At 32.4% G+C, this 16686-nt stretch overlaps 1 protein-coding gene across 2 annotated transcripts in view; it reads right to left on the bottom strand.

Moving 5' to 3' along the window:
* Positions 1 to 16686, bottom strand: part of LOC130893632 (acyl-CoA synthetase short-chain family member 3, mitochondrial) — a 57716-nt gene that overhangs the window by 17326 nt on the left and 23704 nt on the right. For both annotated transcript variants that reach the window (XM_057799876.1, XM_057799875.1), the window contains exons 2-4: positions 12357 to 12519; positions 4126 to 4270; positions 550 to 694 (exon numbers count right to left, since the gene is read on the bottom strand). In XM_057799876.1, the coding sequence (XP_057655859.1) occupies positions 550 to 694; positions 4126 to 4270; positions 12357 to 12519 (453 nt within the window). The remainder of the gene's footprint in view (positions 1 to 549; positions 695 to 4125; positions 4271 to 12356; positions 12520 to 16686) is intronic.

Consider the following 16686-nt stretch of genomic DNA (forward strand, 5'->3'; position numbering starts at 1 on the left):
TTTTCCCAAAGCGAGAGCCGAAACATCAAGAATTTTCAAAATTCTAACGCGGTTCAACCCGTGAATATATATTCGGAAAGGTTTCCGTGGTCAGGATTATGAACAAAAGGACTAGGTTCATGGGTTGAACCAGGTTGCGACGTTTCGGTTACCGCTTTTGAGTTATTATCGAGAGAACGGTGGGTGGGGGGCTGTCTACAGGGTTCTCGATGGTAAGTATATTATTTACTATTTTAATCATTTTATATTTTTTTTTTGTGATATAACTTTTCATTTCCTTGATGAAATTTCAAGGAATAGGCAGATTGAGACATTGGAATCAATCAAGAAAAGGTGTGATTCGTTGTTTGGAGTAGGCAGATTAAGACCACTGACTCGGATTACTTCTTACCAATGGACGAATAAACACCTTATCCCCACTTTTCTCTTGATAATAGTCCAAAGCGGAAGCAGAAACGTCAAGAATTTTCAAAATTCCAACGTGGTTCTACCCCTGAATCGATAAAAATAGAAAAGTGATTGGATGTTAACGTATGTGTAATACTTTACCTCCAAAAACCACTGAATGTATTGCTCCTATTCTAGCTACAGCTAACATGGCCATTATAGTTTCCGGAATTAGTGGCATGTATATAATCACTTTATCTCCTTTGCTTACACCTAACCTTTGTAAAAGACCACCTAATTTGGATACCTAGAAAAGATTTGCTTTTGAATAATAGATATAGATACTGAAATAGTTCAAATTTCGATATTTACTGTAGAATTATACCATAAAAAAATCATAATGTCAGCTGATCAATCGCTTAACTGGATTACTGGAACACTTACTAGAAAATCATATCAAATTTGAAAAAAAAATGTATGACGGGCAGTTTAAATAGAGCGATATAGAAGAAACAAGTTTATATCGATTCTCACTATGACTATGAAAATTATCAAAGGGTTCCAATAGAAAAACTGATACAACGCAGCAATTGACTGTGTGCAGTTTAATTTGTAATTTTTCTATTTAATTTCTTTAAATTCATTGTGTCCAGTAGTGAAAAAAGAAAAAAAAGAAAATCAGTTTGGACGTCCAGATTTACATCTACAATGTCAAAGGCTAACATTTGGGTTTACGGTTATCCATTCCAGGAATTGATAAAACACGTTAACAGAATGAATTCTACAATTCTATTCAAATATTCTGTTTAATGATAGAACACACTTTTTGTTAAATTCTACATAAACAAAATTTTCGAGTTTGAGGCGATGAGAATTCACTATGGAGAGTAGAGAGAAGGAGTATTTCTTATGTGAGAAAATCTGAAGCTTTTTATGATAAATAACAGTTCCAAAACCTTCCAAGATGGTGTTGGTGTAGACAAATGTAGGAGTTGTATATGAATTGAAATATGTCGAATCAATAAATCTAATATCTTTCTTAATTTAAGCAATTCATTATTCAACGACTTGCGTTGTACAAAGTACCCTTATTTACCGCATTTCGATGGTTCTCATTCTCCTTACCCTCCATAGAATTCACGACCTATTGTCGAAATACAATTACTCTATACAACTAATCTTTTTGAGTGCATAATGGAACAGTGGCATTGGTGCTAAGTTTAAAATACGCGGTTCAGAGGTGTTATTACTAACTTTTTTTTGCTTCATTTGAAAAACATTTTATAGATATGTGGTTCCATTAGGATCATTATTCAATTGAAAAAAAAAACAATTTCAAGCTAGCTGCCCCATTAGTGTAGCGTTAAAAGATTCTTGAGGGGTTGAAATGATTCTAATTACAAGGATTGTATTTTCCAACCTCCAATTGTATAGTTTGATGGCCATGAATACAGTAGGTGATTAATACTGTGCATAGTGCTAGCTGTTATTTATTTCAAGCAGGCAGAAAGGAACAGTGCAGTGGAATTTTATCTAAGAATGAGTCAAGTGTATGGAGATACCTTTATGGGCGAATGGTGACGAAAATTTAGAGATGCCCAAACTAATGTTCCTTTTGATGAGGATCAAGGACGCAAGTCTGTTGCTTCAGACGACATTGTTCAGCGAGTTGACCGAGCGGTTAGGGAAAGTTCACCATAAGTGAATTATCGATGCAATTTCCGGAAGTTTCAAGATCTGTCCGGTACTCTATCGTTACTGAACATAAAAGTTTGTACTCGTTGTGTCCCAACTATGTGACTGACAACCACAAAACTCGCCGAACGGTTCAGGCGTGACCGTCACAAATTTGATAGAGAAGATTGTTTAAATCCATTGTTTCAGTTGATGAGATATTAGTAGGTGCCATACAGGATACGCTCGAAACGAAACGACAATCACAACAATGGATGCACACAAAATGCGGGTTCGTTTGATCAATATCTTATGCTTGAAAGTTATTAAGAGAACTGAATGTTGGAGTAGTGAAAAATGAAAACAGTAAGAAGAAAATAAAAAGAAGAAGTATCTTGGAAAAAGAACAATTTGTGGAACAATTAATGTAAAATTTGTTATAAACATAGAGAAAGCACTACTAAAAAAATTTAAAAGAAATAAAGGAAATAGTACACGATCAATTCGAAGATAGTGCTTTGATTTGGTTCACTGGAAGAGACCAAGAGATGAAGGTACTTAATGATTTCCAAATTTTAGTTTCAAATCCAACTTGCTACAAAATAATGGATGGAAGAAGAGGACTATATATAATATATAGAAATAAAGAATAAGGAGGAATATTATATCATAATTCTAACATATTAATAGACTGTGAAAGAAATTTTAGTGTAACAGTAGAGATGTCAACTCAAACATAGAAACTTAAAATGAACAAAAATATGAAGAATTGCAATAGGCGATAAATTTGACGTTAAAAAGAAATAAACAGAGGAAATTAAGTGAAAGAGAAACTTCCACGAGTTATACGACGTTAGTCATCATAAACTTTGATACTTGATGGTGAACGTACACAGAACGTGTTGTTATACTAGTGCTGTTTGATTTTTTTATAGATACTTGATTGAAACATTCATCTTGGTAAAAAATAGAATTGCATCGAGAACATTTTCAAGCGATCATTTTCAATGACTTTCTTCGACGTAGATTAAAAGAACTACAGTGTGCGGAGAACTTTTTATGATGAGCCACCGGGTTTCGGTGGTTTTCCGAATTCAAACGTGGTCGAACGTCGCTACAGGATGAATTTCGCGAAGGTCGTCCAAAATCGACTGTTCTACCAGAATATATACTTGAGCATTGGTTTGGCTGTCAAAAGGATTTGTTTGATCAGGACAATCGCTCAAGAAGAAACTTGTGTCGATTGGTGGAATGAAATACTGAAAAAATTCAATCACGGTGCTTCAAAAGACATCTGAATCCAAAAATAAACAATAATATAATGTATGAGTCTTTCAAGATGAGCCAAATCCAACAAAAGTTATTTCGCACGAAGCACTGCGAAGCAAATGGTCGTCAGTTTTTTCGGATTAACTAGACATGTCGCAACTGTTCCATTAGAGCAACGTAGAACGGTCAATTCTGAATGGTACACCAGCATTTGTTTGCCAAAAGTGTTCGAAAAAATCATGGAAACGAATCACGTAGAAAAATCATTCTCCATCACGACAATGCAAGTTCTCACACATAAGTTCAAACAAAAACGTTTTTGAACAGTGAAAACATCGAATTGACGCATCATCCACCATATAGACCTTATTTGGCACTCAAATGATTTCTTCTTATTACCGTAAATCAAAAATAAATAGCAAGGTTAACGTTTTTATACACCTGTTGAAGCGGTTGATGCGCTCAAATCAAATAACTCAATCGGAATGGAAAAATTGGTTAAAACGCTTGCAAAAGTGTATTGATCTCAATGGAGAATTATAAATATTTTGTCTATTTTAAAACTTAAGTACCAACCCTCGTAGAAAGAAAATAAAATGATTTATTCATGTTTGAGTATCACAATGGAAATAACATTTGGTTTTTCCAAAGTTTTTCCAAATCCAGTCACCAAGTAGGAATTACATTTACATTTTGAAGAATATCAATAAACCGACAGCGATAAATTGTAACATATACCTACATTACAAACTTTTATTTTGTAATTTATTTGTTAATATAAAATTTATTACTTACTTTTTCCTGTAGTTCAGAATATGTAATTTTTCTTACTACGCCTAAAATAGGAGAGTCGTATATCAAAGCGACTTTTCCTCCTTTACCAGCTTCTACATGTCTATCTACGGCATTGTAACATGCGTTCAGCTCCCCTCCTACAAACCTATAAAATGCCTGATTGAATATGAAATGTATTTTACAAACGCTACAAATGTTAATTTTTTTTTATTTGAATCGAGTCGATAGCATAGAAATCTTCAATTTTTGGTAAGACCATTTGATAGTTTATGTACGTAAGAAAACTTGACAATGCTATTAGTTAAAGTTATATAACAATCTATAATCTATAATAATTTTGTTTATAAGCAAAATTGAAGGTACACAATCCTCCATTAATCAGTATAAGTAACTTTTAATATTGTTATACTTTTATACATATAGAATATACTTTATCTTATTTCTGTTGGTTCTTATTCCCAATCTAAGATCGGGAGTTTCTAGGAACATCTGGTTAAAGTCATCTGGGAAAATTGATACTGTGAGAACTTCAATTCTATAATCAGTTTCAAGCCGTACTATGGTTGTTTAAATATAATTCAGACTTTGTTCACAATACCACACTCCGCTTTGATATCTCCAACTTTTATTTTAAATCTCAATAATATTCTGCCTTAAAATATTTCATTATTGACCTCTATTAAGCTCCCTACTAATCTATAAGAAACTAAAATTCGGGGTTCACTCGGTGACCTCCATTTTCCATAATCTACAAACTTAACTACTTAAACTCCCCTTCCATATTTTTCACTTTTATGGCTCATTCTTGAGCATTTTCAAGCCAGAATGGTCAATTGTGTTTTTTTTTGATACAATGAATTCCCTTCAACTTCATAGCATTATTAGCTCATTACCATTCTGTTTTTTTGCTATTGGTGCTATTATTTTTAAAGCTACTTAGCTATTTGTGTAAATTTTTGTATTTATGGATGATCCATCACTTTCTCACAATAGTACGACAGTTTTCGCTATTGTGTTAGTTTTACTTGAAGCCAGTTCTCTGTTTGAATTACTTTTAAATGTTCAGTTTCTTCAAATAAACACCGGCTCCTGATCATTTTTCATTACCAATTTGTTTATGTTATATATATGGTGGAAATAACCACTTTTAGCCAAAACACGTAACCAACGTGTCATGGATTGCCGTACATATTTAAGGTGTATTTCATATGGTGTCACACGTTATTTGATTACGATTCTTCAAATCGTTGATATCAACTATGGGTGTCGTGTAGACTAATGATTTAAGGTAACCCCATAAACGGATATCACAAAGATTTAACTCTGGAGTTCGAGGAATTCAACGATTGGAATATGTTGCATCTAATTGTTGCTTAGTAGCCCAACTGAAGTGTACTGGAGCACCATCGTGCACGAATCACATGTTTTGTTTCATATTCAGTGGGATGTCTTCAAGTAGTTCGGGGAGATCATTTTCGAGGAAATTGGTGTGAGAAATCCCATTTAACGGCTGAGGCAGAAAATATGGCCCAACTAAGTTATCCCCTACAATAGCAATCCATACGTTCACTGCAAAAACATATTGAAAAATTTATGATAGATACTCTCGTTTGCCCATACGTGAAAATTTTCGCGTTTGTATACATGTTACAATACACAGATAACGTGAAAATAACAACAAACGTACAAGTAAACTTCTATTGGTAACTATTAACAACAGTGTTTGACACAATTTGGATAAACATTACGCAAACACCGTAAATGAATTGCCGAAGTGACCACAGCCTACGATTCTAAAACTTTTTAAGTAAAAACAAGGTAGAGGTGATCATTTTCAACATTTATTATGAATCAAAGTTATCGAAGACTCCATACAGGGAGGTAGGCAGTTTTCAAAATCGTCAACGCTCGGAAGGCACAAAACTACCACTTCAAATGAAGATTATTTCATTGTTCTTACCAGTAAGTGAAATAGACAGTTAACAGTACCAGAAATCTGGGTAAACCCGAGTTAAACCTTTATCATTGACTACAGTAAACAGCGACTGATAAATGCGAAGTTGTATGGTTGTATTGCCGTTCTAAAAGCTTTGCTAACGCCACAAAACAAAAAAAAATGGATATTGTGGGCCCTCGCCCATCAAGATTGAACTGGAGAAAATTCTAAAAAGGTTCTGGGACAGATGAATCCAAGCTATTCGGTTCAAAACGAAGAATTCACGTACGACGCAGTTTCCAATAAAATATGATGCCAAACTGTGTAGTCCCAACAATCAAGCATGGTGGTGGCTCTATTATGGTCTAGGGATGTCTTTCTACCCATGGAACTAGAGATTTGATCAGAATTGGAATTATGAAAAAGGGACAGTACAAAAAATGTTAGAACAAAATGCCGTTACTTCGGGTTTGTGATTAATTGGAGATGGATTCATTTTCCCACAGGACAATGATCCCAAACATAGTTCCAAATTATGCAGAGGATATTTGGAAAAGGAAGAGGCAAAATGGGTGTTAATAAACACGGTTTGGCCTATTTAGAGCCCGGATTTCAATCCCATTGAACTTTCGTGGGAAGAGTTTGATACTAACGTACGTAATTTCGTTCATCCTTTCGAGAGGAAATGTGGGCTGCCCTACGCCAAGATTAGTAAAAAAAGTCATAGAATGTAAAGAAGGATTTTTTGATTAGAAATGAGTTTAACTAACTATTTCTTTACGCTTTTCAAGTATATTGATTGTTAAAAAGTGTTTAATTTAATGATTTAAAAGTTTAATCAAACACTTAATATGTTATCGGAGTTTTATTTAATTTTCCTACTTTAATTAAGGTGGTCTTAAACTTTTTGCTTTACACTGTTGTCTTGGCGCGCTTGATTGCTCTGTTGCTATGCGGTTTTTGTATTTCGTAATATCGGTATTCATGTAGAGTTTATTTTGAGACCTTCTTCTTTTCTGTTGAGTGTTTTTTTTGAAAACATAAACTGTCCACAAACAAAAAAAAAGATCAAATTTTGTTTCTACTTCCTACTTGACAGTTCATTCCAATTTGGAACTAGATGTTGAACGTGGAATAAGAATTGACGAAAATTAAAAAAAATTATTTGATTTTATAGAGTATTTCTGCTTAGTTTTAGAGAAGTTCGGTCCATCCGTTTTTAAACATTTATTTCGGGGTATATAACAAAAGTCAAAATGTGTAAATTAGTATTATAGATTAAATCAAGTGCTCAAATGTTCGTTTATGAAAATATAAAAAATTACGAAATTCAGAAATAAGATAGTTTAATTGGAGAGTTTTTATGAAGATTAATTGTTTTCTGGAACTTCTTATCTTATTTTTTTTTGCAAAATGAGACAGTTCCAAAAAAAAAACAAGGCAAAGTCAGGACATGATGAGAAAAGATTCAACGTGCAGCTTTCGCTTTAAGTTTCCAATATAAAAAAAATTAATAGTTAATTTCATATCTAGAGTAATGAATAATTGTTATATAAACAGTGATTTATAGATTATATCGATCTGTGATAGTAGCAAGGGAAATACTGAATATATAAATGTGTATTTCGTTTAAAATTCTAGAAATCACAAACCAAAGCATTCCCATTATGCGGTTTTAATTCACACAAAAGCGTTTTCAATCAATCAAAATTTCGCTTTGAATAACCATTACGTTCATATTATCGTTTGCGAAAGGTTATTACCGTGATTAATTGCCAACTAGGCCTTCGTTTTAATATTTTAATAAAGCGTTTTTTGCCTGTTATTATACTCGTATTCTATGGTTAATTGGAAATAATAGAAGTTCGTGTTTTGCTTCATTTATTTTTTGTTAAAATTGTTGTATACAATGAGGTCGTGAAGTAACTGACGAAATCATTTTCTCAGTAATTATGAATTCAATTAAAAAATCCTGAACCGGGTCAATTATTATTGTAAGCGGATACTCAACAAAAAATGAGTTTCATTCTCTAAAAACATGTAGTCTTCCAGCCTATCATAATAAACTGGTTGTAACTGTAGGAAAAATATCTTATATTTTTCCAATTTCCTAGTTTGGTTTCTTTTTTTTCTACGACCGTGCGGTTTAACCAACTTTCCCGCACGCATTTTAGTTTTGAAAGTGCACTAGTGCGGGAAAGTAAAATTATGCAAATTTTGACCTTATTAGATAGTTTTTCACTTCTGAGATTATAACTATTGTTACTACAGGTAAATAAATATTTACTAAATAGTCCATCAAATAAAACTTAAACCTTTTCTAGCTTTTTGTAGCATTTTTAATTTTTTGAAAATATACAATAATACAGATATTTTTTATATAACCATGTAATTGTTACTAAAACGTCAAAGTTGATCAAAATGTCTTGGAAGTGACCGAATAAGTGCAGTCTTCTTCAAAATTAAACCTCATTAAACCGAATCCGATACAATAATATTAATGGATTCATCCGATGAAGAACTTCCCGAAGCCATTTTCAAGGCTGCAAATGAAACTAATTCCGAGCTGTTACCTGCCAAATGACTTAAAACTGTTGCCGTCATTGTAATCTTTATGCGACCTGCAACCGATGCCATCCTCATCGACGTCAACTACCTTCCAGTTGAAACCAAATAACTCCACCGGACCGACAATTCTTACTAGTCTACAGAATGCAACAAATTATGTTTTCAATATTAATAATAATTAATAGTTTTTAGTTAAAGTTTTATATATTATTATGTTTGTTGGAATAAAATAATTTTAGAAAAATGGGTTGGTATACTTTTTTGTATAAACGTTGATATGTTTCAGCATAATCACTGGGTCTATTCTTTGCTTCAACGACATAACGATGCAGTAGTGGAGAAAGTAACTGCAAATATTAAACGCTCTCTTGCTTTTGTTCCTGAAAAAACCATGTCGGAATATTTTAACAATTTATGCCAGACATTGCAAGATATCCCTGCATACATTATTTTTGACTATGATGAAACAAACGTTCAAGATTCCAGAAACTTCTATTTTCCTAACAACTGCGGAAAGTGATACTTTCCCGCACGCGACTACAGTGGGCAAGCGGTCAAGTGCGGGAAAGACACTTTACGCATGAGTTAGGAACATTATTTTTTCTACGACCGTATATACAAAAAAGTATACTAACCCATTTTTCAAAATTTATTTTATTCCAACAAACATGATAATATACAAAAATTTAACTAAAAACTATTAATTATTATAAATATTAATATTAAAAACACAATTTGTTGCATTCTGTAGAATAGTAAGAATTGCCGGTCCAGTGGAGTTATTTGGTTTCAACTGGAAGGTAGTTGACGTCGATGAGGATGGCATCGGTTGCAGGTCGCATAAAGATGACGGTGACGGTGACGGCATTGGTTTTATGTCATTTATAGTACAAAGAATTTTATTTGATATTTCTTCTGATTCTTGGAGTCCTCCAAATAGCCCTCAGCGACAGTAGTAGACTTCCAGCCACCGAGGCGGTTTAGGTTGGTTATTTCTTCGCCGGAGTCTGCTAGGAACGTTGCCGAAGAACTTTGTCCTTTATAACGTTCCGGATTAGGTAGGCGTAAATATGCGGCAAAATATTTTTTTTTCAAAAAAATCGTATCCGAAAACCCATTTTCAGGAATTTTCATGATTTTGCTATAAGTATTTTGCCATATTCAGATAGTTTAAACTCGTCGAGGGACACCATGTATATATATAATGCATCTAAATGTTCTTGATTTTAGGTCTCTTCTGTTTTAAAATTATTTTTTTTGATAGCTTTCAAAATAAAGAAAGAAATTTTGACGTTTCGACTCTCAAATATAAAGCGGTAATCAATTAAATTTATTAGAATTTACAAAATAGATAAATTTTACTTAAATTATTTAGATCTTTTTTATAATTTATAGCTTTTTCGTTCTTATGAACGTGAACCATTTCTAAAAATTCTTTTTCGTGTATTATATTTCGATTCAAGAATTTTTGAATCTTTATAATTGAATTTATGTTTTTTTGATATTTCATGGTTCGTTAACGCAGTTCTATTTTTTTATGGTATTGATGACCTCTTAGTCTATTTTCTAAATACTGAGATGTTTGCCCTATGTAGACAGCGTCACAATTAGTACAAGGCACTTGATATATAATATTACTTCTTTTGTTTTTTGGTGTTTTATTAGATTTTAATTTAGTGAAATATTTGGATAATGTTTTATATCCTCTATAACTTATATTAATATCATATTTATTGAAATAATTCGATAATTGTTGGGAAAGTCCTTGTACATATGGTTAGGAAAAATGGTAGGGAAAAATGTTTTATGTTTTGTTTCGTTTCTGTTTGGTGTTTCCTTGCCACGTTACCAATAAGAAACCGCTTATAATTTAGCTGGCAAAGACTTCTTTACAATTCATATATATGTATATATATACAGGGTGGTCCAACAAAATGTTTGCACCTAGCTTTTCTCTTTTTTTTTGTAATTAAATTGAAAAATTCTCGGACACGTCTATTTTGCTTTTGAGTGGGTCACATTTTAAACATATTATTCGATCTGCGCCTTTAACCACTAGCGGGGGTGAGTAACAATCCTAAAATTTTGAATGGAAAGAGGGGTAAACCAATATATTATTTGATAGGGCACAAATTTGTCTTTCTAATGATACTCTATTTGTTGAATTATACTAAAACAGTTGATGCGAAAATGGCTTTAAAGACATTAAGCCGATAATTTTGGTATTAACGAAAAATTCAAATTCTTACGAGTGAAAACAACTACAATCATTTCTAAATTATTTAATTTAAAGGAACATGGGATTTCAAAAACACGACATTATTTATCAGAACTAAATTCCTCACTAATGGTTTGCGTTTTTTGTTGAAATAAAAAATGCAGATACGTGTAGGAAAAGAATTAACACAGTTTATTTTAGTCTCTTGATTGATTCAGTTTGGTGGCTTTTCAAGTTATTTCAATTCTACGGTACAAAATTTATTCCATTCCAGAACAATCGACTCTTTAATAACACAAATAATTGAAGATGACTGCTGATCGGCTTCATTTTCGGCAGGATGGAGCATCTGCGCACTATGTGGATCCTGTAAGTCAGTTCTTAGATGACCGGTTTCCTGGACGGTGGATTGGAAGGAGGGGCCGAATTAAATGGCCTGCCAGGTCACCGGATTTATCGCCTTCAGACTTTTTTCTTTGGGGACATTTGAAAAATAAATATTTTGCTACGAAGCCCGAATCTTCGCCAACGGATTACAGCAGAGTGCAGAAACATTACACCTGATATGCTACAAAATGTTAGAAATAGATTTGAAAAAAATCTGTATTATTGTATGGAATCAAATGGGTAACATTTTCAACATTTGTTAATGTAAGGTTTTAATAAATCAATTTAACGGCTAGTCCACTTTTTTTACAAAACATGTTAAAAATAACAAACATTGGAATGTACTAACGATTGCAGTTGGCAATTTTCGGGTTAATGTCTTTAACGCCGTTTTCGCATTAACTGTTTTAGTCAAATTCAACAAATAGGGTATCATTAGAAAGACAGTTTTGTGCCCTTTCAAATGATATATCAATCGACCCCTCTTTACATTTAAAATTTTTGGGTTTAGCAAAATCGACGTGTCCGAGCATTTTTGAATTCAATTACAAAAAAAAAAAGAGAAAAGGTAGGTCCAAACTTTTCGTTGGACCACTCTGTATATATATATATATATATATTTATATATATAATTTCTTATTTCTTAGACCTTTTGTTTATGTTTTAAATATTCTTGATTATAAGTCTCTTCTATTTCAAAATTAGTTTTTTTTAAATAATTTTTTAAAAGAAAGATAAAAATTGACGTTTCGACTAATTTTAAGTCTTTATAGAAATATTTAGCAATTTAAATATGTAAATGCAAAAGTAATGTGATGACCATCTGAGTTCGATCAACTCTTACTCTGAGCATCACAGAATTAACTTTATTGCTTCACTTTCTATAAAGACCTTAAAGGGTGCAAGTTTAAAATGACTCGTAGTGCTGCCGTGGGAAATGCCTATTATTGCGAGGTTTAGATAAGAGTTGTTTTTCAATTCTATTTCTTGTTTTTGGTTACAGAACCAGAATCGACAAGAAAAAACAGCGTATAAAGTGGAAAAAATTAGTTTTGATTAGGATGAAATGTGTACATGTGCACACTATATAACTATGATATCATTATTTCAAATAACACTTACCATTTTGTAAAAGGTTCGTATGTATTATCTACTACTCGCTTCCATGGTTTGGACCAAGTTAGCAGTTGCCCAACTTTGGCCCAAAAACGATCTGGATGTTGAATGGACTCGGCATATACTGTGTCGTAACTTGCCAAAGGAAATGGTACTGATGTTCTGCTCACTATAAATAAAAACAATAATTCTTTCGATTCTCCAAATTTTTTTTTTAGTAGTTCAAACAACAGTGATTCCCGTCTCTACTTAAGTTTTGAGATAGACAAATAAAAACAAATATTCATAATTGGATATGGCTTTATTGTTTTTCAAAATATCCATTGACATCAATTCACTTTTGCATGCGTTTGCACCAATTGTTGAAGCATTTTTTCAGGTACCTCCAAAACATGTGAAAAGTCGAACCGAGTTGATCGGTGTTGGTTTAATTCACGTCGAAAATCATCGCACTAAAATGTTGGCGATATAAATCCATTCTTTAACCAAGATGAATGTATCTGTAAGCAACTCAAGTAGCAATCGTATGACAATACGTGCGGGGGAGTACGTTCCCTATTGAAAATGTCAAGATTTATGATGGCAATATCAGATTTGACATATTCACATCAGTGTTGCCATATCTCAAAACTTAGTAGCATCCGTATTCAAGATATAGGACGGTGAGAAAAAAAATTTATATACATTTTTTACAATGTTGCCAAAATTAATGGTAACATTGTGATAACATTTTAGAGGAATATGTTTAGGAAGCTGATACATAACATGAATTTGTTTTTATAATTAATTCTCGTAGGGGGCGCTAGTTACACAGTTCGTATCATAACTTTTCTAAGGTTATATTTATTCAAAATTTCAAGTGAACTTAAACATCATTCAATTCTACACCAAAGAGATTTTTTTCGTAAAACTTTTATAAATTTTAATAATGTACAGCGGCTCGGTAGTACCATCCTTTTCACGAAGCAGTTCAGGCCATTTTCGAACCTCTATAACTTCGCTGTAGATTAAACTAGAAGCCTGTATTTCGAGTAACCAAGCAAGCAATGTATAAACACGGTATATTTCAAATTTCATTTAATTTGAGACAGTATTTTAATAATTATAACTAGTCACTCATTTACTAACCGATCAACAAAACTCTAAGCCACTTCTAGTAGACATAGAAGCTTCAAATTCTAACACAATTGGTGTTTAGTGCATAAATCACAGGAAAACTAAAATATTTGGAATTTCAGTCCAGAAGATGTGATAGGCTGGTACGACTGTAGGTATAGAACAATTTCCCATATGTAAAGCATATGCTGTAACTAATCACAAAAGTTAGGGCCTAAGACTCAATAATGCTCTGATGGATATCGGTTCTACAGTATTCACACCCGATCAAGTTTACATGGCACTATCGAGAGTTACAAGCCTAGGCGGGTTACATATGTCGACTTTTGGAAGTATTAAAGCACAGGAATCTTCAGTTTGTGGATACGATAGACTAAGAAGCATTTAGCGTCCCATTTGTCCAAAATTGTAACATCTAAGCCATAAAGAGGGAGTGGGCTTCGAGAAAAACTGTAGGTGAAGCTTAAGAAGTAGTAACGGAAAATAAAAAGAGAAATACTGCTTACCAAAATAAAAAAAGCTCATAAGACATAGAGTGCGCTTTAAAAAATTCGTTGTTGGTATTTAAGAAGTAGAAAAAAGAGAGAAAAAATATAAGTCTATCTACAGAAAGAAATGAGATGACATCAAAAACAAAACCAAGTCTCCCAACTCAGTTTTTCAACCGTAAAAAAATATGAGATCCACATAATACCAAGTCGGTTGATTTATTCAGTCCCTACTTGAGGGACCGTCTGTCTAAAGCATTAGCATTAGCTAATGCAACATCTTATAGTGACCACAAATACATTAAAAATCTTTTATGTTTAAATAAAATAGATTGATTTGGCAATCGCATGAAAACACTATGAAACTCTTAAGCAAAACATAGTAAATAAGATTGTTTAGTGCGATTGCACAATCACGCCGACTGAGCTGCAAGACTTGGTTGTTTTTTTTTGATGGTATTGTGTTTTCATGCCATGACCAAGTCAATCTATTTTATATACATAGACTTTCAATATTAATATAGTGGCTATTGTTAGATTAGCTAATTACATAATAACTTAAGACAGAAGGTCCCTTAATGAGGGACTGAATAAATCAACCGACTTACATGGATCTCACGACTTTTCACGGTAGAAGAACTGAGTTGCAAGATTTGTTTTTTTTTACAAGTTTATATTAGCCCAATTTTCGCTTATTTGCAATATCAATACGTAAATGTTCAATAGTTCAAATATGGTGAATTAATTCAATTTATAAATTCAGATTTATTGAAATAATTGTATATTCATGTATAGAAAAATCTTTAAACAAAATGATGTTTTATTCATTAAGTTGATTATTATCTATTGACGCAAGTATTTGTTTGCTCGTCATCAATAATAATATTTAAAAATAAAGCATAAAAATTGGAGAATACTGGGTGTAACATCTATAAAGTATAATTTGAATATTTTTTAATGATTATAATAATTAATAAAGATCAAAAAAAGTTTTAAGTGTATGATTCTAAGAAAGATAACCAAAAATATAAAAAATTCAATCCATACGTCATTACATATCTGTCATTATACGTCAATTACATAGCTGTCATTTGCGTTTTGTTATGATTCTTTTTTGTTATACCACGTTTTATAGTGACTGACCTTTCATGTCAAGTCACACGGGAATGCTGTCGAACGGGATCCTATGTCCTTCTCCTGGCTCTAAACTCCCTCCCTGCCAATTTTCAGCTAAATCGGTTCAGCCGTTCTTGAGTTATAAGTGGAGTAACTAACACGACTTTCTTTTATATATATATATAGATAATGATGAAAGCCCTTTCACACAAACAACTTTATTGAAAGCAGACGCCGATTATAAAGGCTTGTTACTTTTCAAGATTGTGAATGGTTAAGTGCAGGAATGTGGATGAAATGATTTCTTGCCTCTATTTCCAAATAAATACATGACATCAGATTCATTATTTGAACCCAAATCTTCATCCAGATGATTTCAAATTTGATTATAATTATGAATGAATTTCGAAATGAGATGAAATTGTTTGAATGTACTTACGGCAAAAACATACTTTTCTTCACAGGCCAGAGAATATTATAAATTAAAATGATTTGAATTTGAGTTAAGCGACTATTTTTAAATTGATTTTTAAAAAGATATTTCCATATATACGAAATTTCAACTGATGTCATTCATATTTGGAAGAATATACAGAATGCATAGAAATAGAAATAAATAAAAATGTTATACAAACGTTGAACAAAATTGATTTATCAAAATAAAATCTTTTTATAAAAGTTCTATCAACGTCACTTTGAATATTGAATTTTGAAAGCTTGGAAAGTATTTTGAAAACACTTAAACAAAAGTCGAAACATCAAATTTTATCTTTTTTCCAAAAATTATTAAAAAAGACACCTAAAATCAAGAATCAATATTCTGATTTTTCATTTTTATATTCATATCTCGACTCGTAGACGCTATAAAGCGATTATATCAACCTGAAGTTGCCCATTTCTTCCCGAATTTCTGCTGGCCATAACTCAAACAAATTTGGAGCAGTACTTCTACTCTAACATACTCAAGTTACCTAACAGACCACTAAATCACCATAGAGTAGTAATCTCACTCTTGTATCCTGAACCCGATCTTGTATTGAACCTTCAGATATCTAGAAACCTTCTGGTAGACTTACATTAATATTGATCTATGACTTCTGAATATGACACAATTGAACCTATATCAGTTCTATAACTTAAGCGGACACATTTTTTTAGAATTAATTAAGAATAATCAATTTCTTAATAGACAATAATTTGATTAACATTGCCAGAACCGAAAGAAAGAACCGCACACCTCCTCTGCGAGCGCGAGGCTGTCGATAGACAAAGGCTACGATACTTACAGTCAACACAGTCTTAAACACAGAAGAGGTAAGAGTAAACAGTCCGGGGTACACAATAGGTCAAAGTCAAACCTTTACGACCTAGCTCATCTAATTTACAATTCTCGAAGCTATAGCTATTAAAGTGATGAAAATGTAGAATTAACGGAATGATAAGAAAAGTGTTACCTGTCTAAATTTACTGTAACTCTTGCCGTAATATGAGTAATGCCAAAGAGATAGGTAATCATAGGCTTAAATGTCATTTTTTGTTGGATTTATCTCATGTTAATTGCGTATACAGTTGATTACTATTATGTTTTCAGGCGTAAGAATTTGCACAGATTTTAC

This window comes from Diorhabda carinulata, chromosome 5 (assembly GCF_026250575.1).
Source record: "Diorhabda carinulata isolate Delta chromosome 5, icDioCari1.1, whole genome shotgun sequence".
Taxonomy (NCBI): Eukaryota; Metazoa; Arthropoda; class Insecta; order Coleoptera; family Chrysomelidae; genus Diorhabda; species Diorhabda carinulata.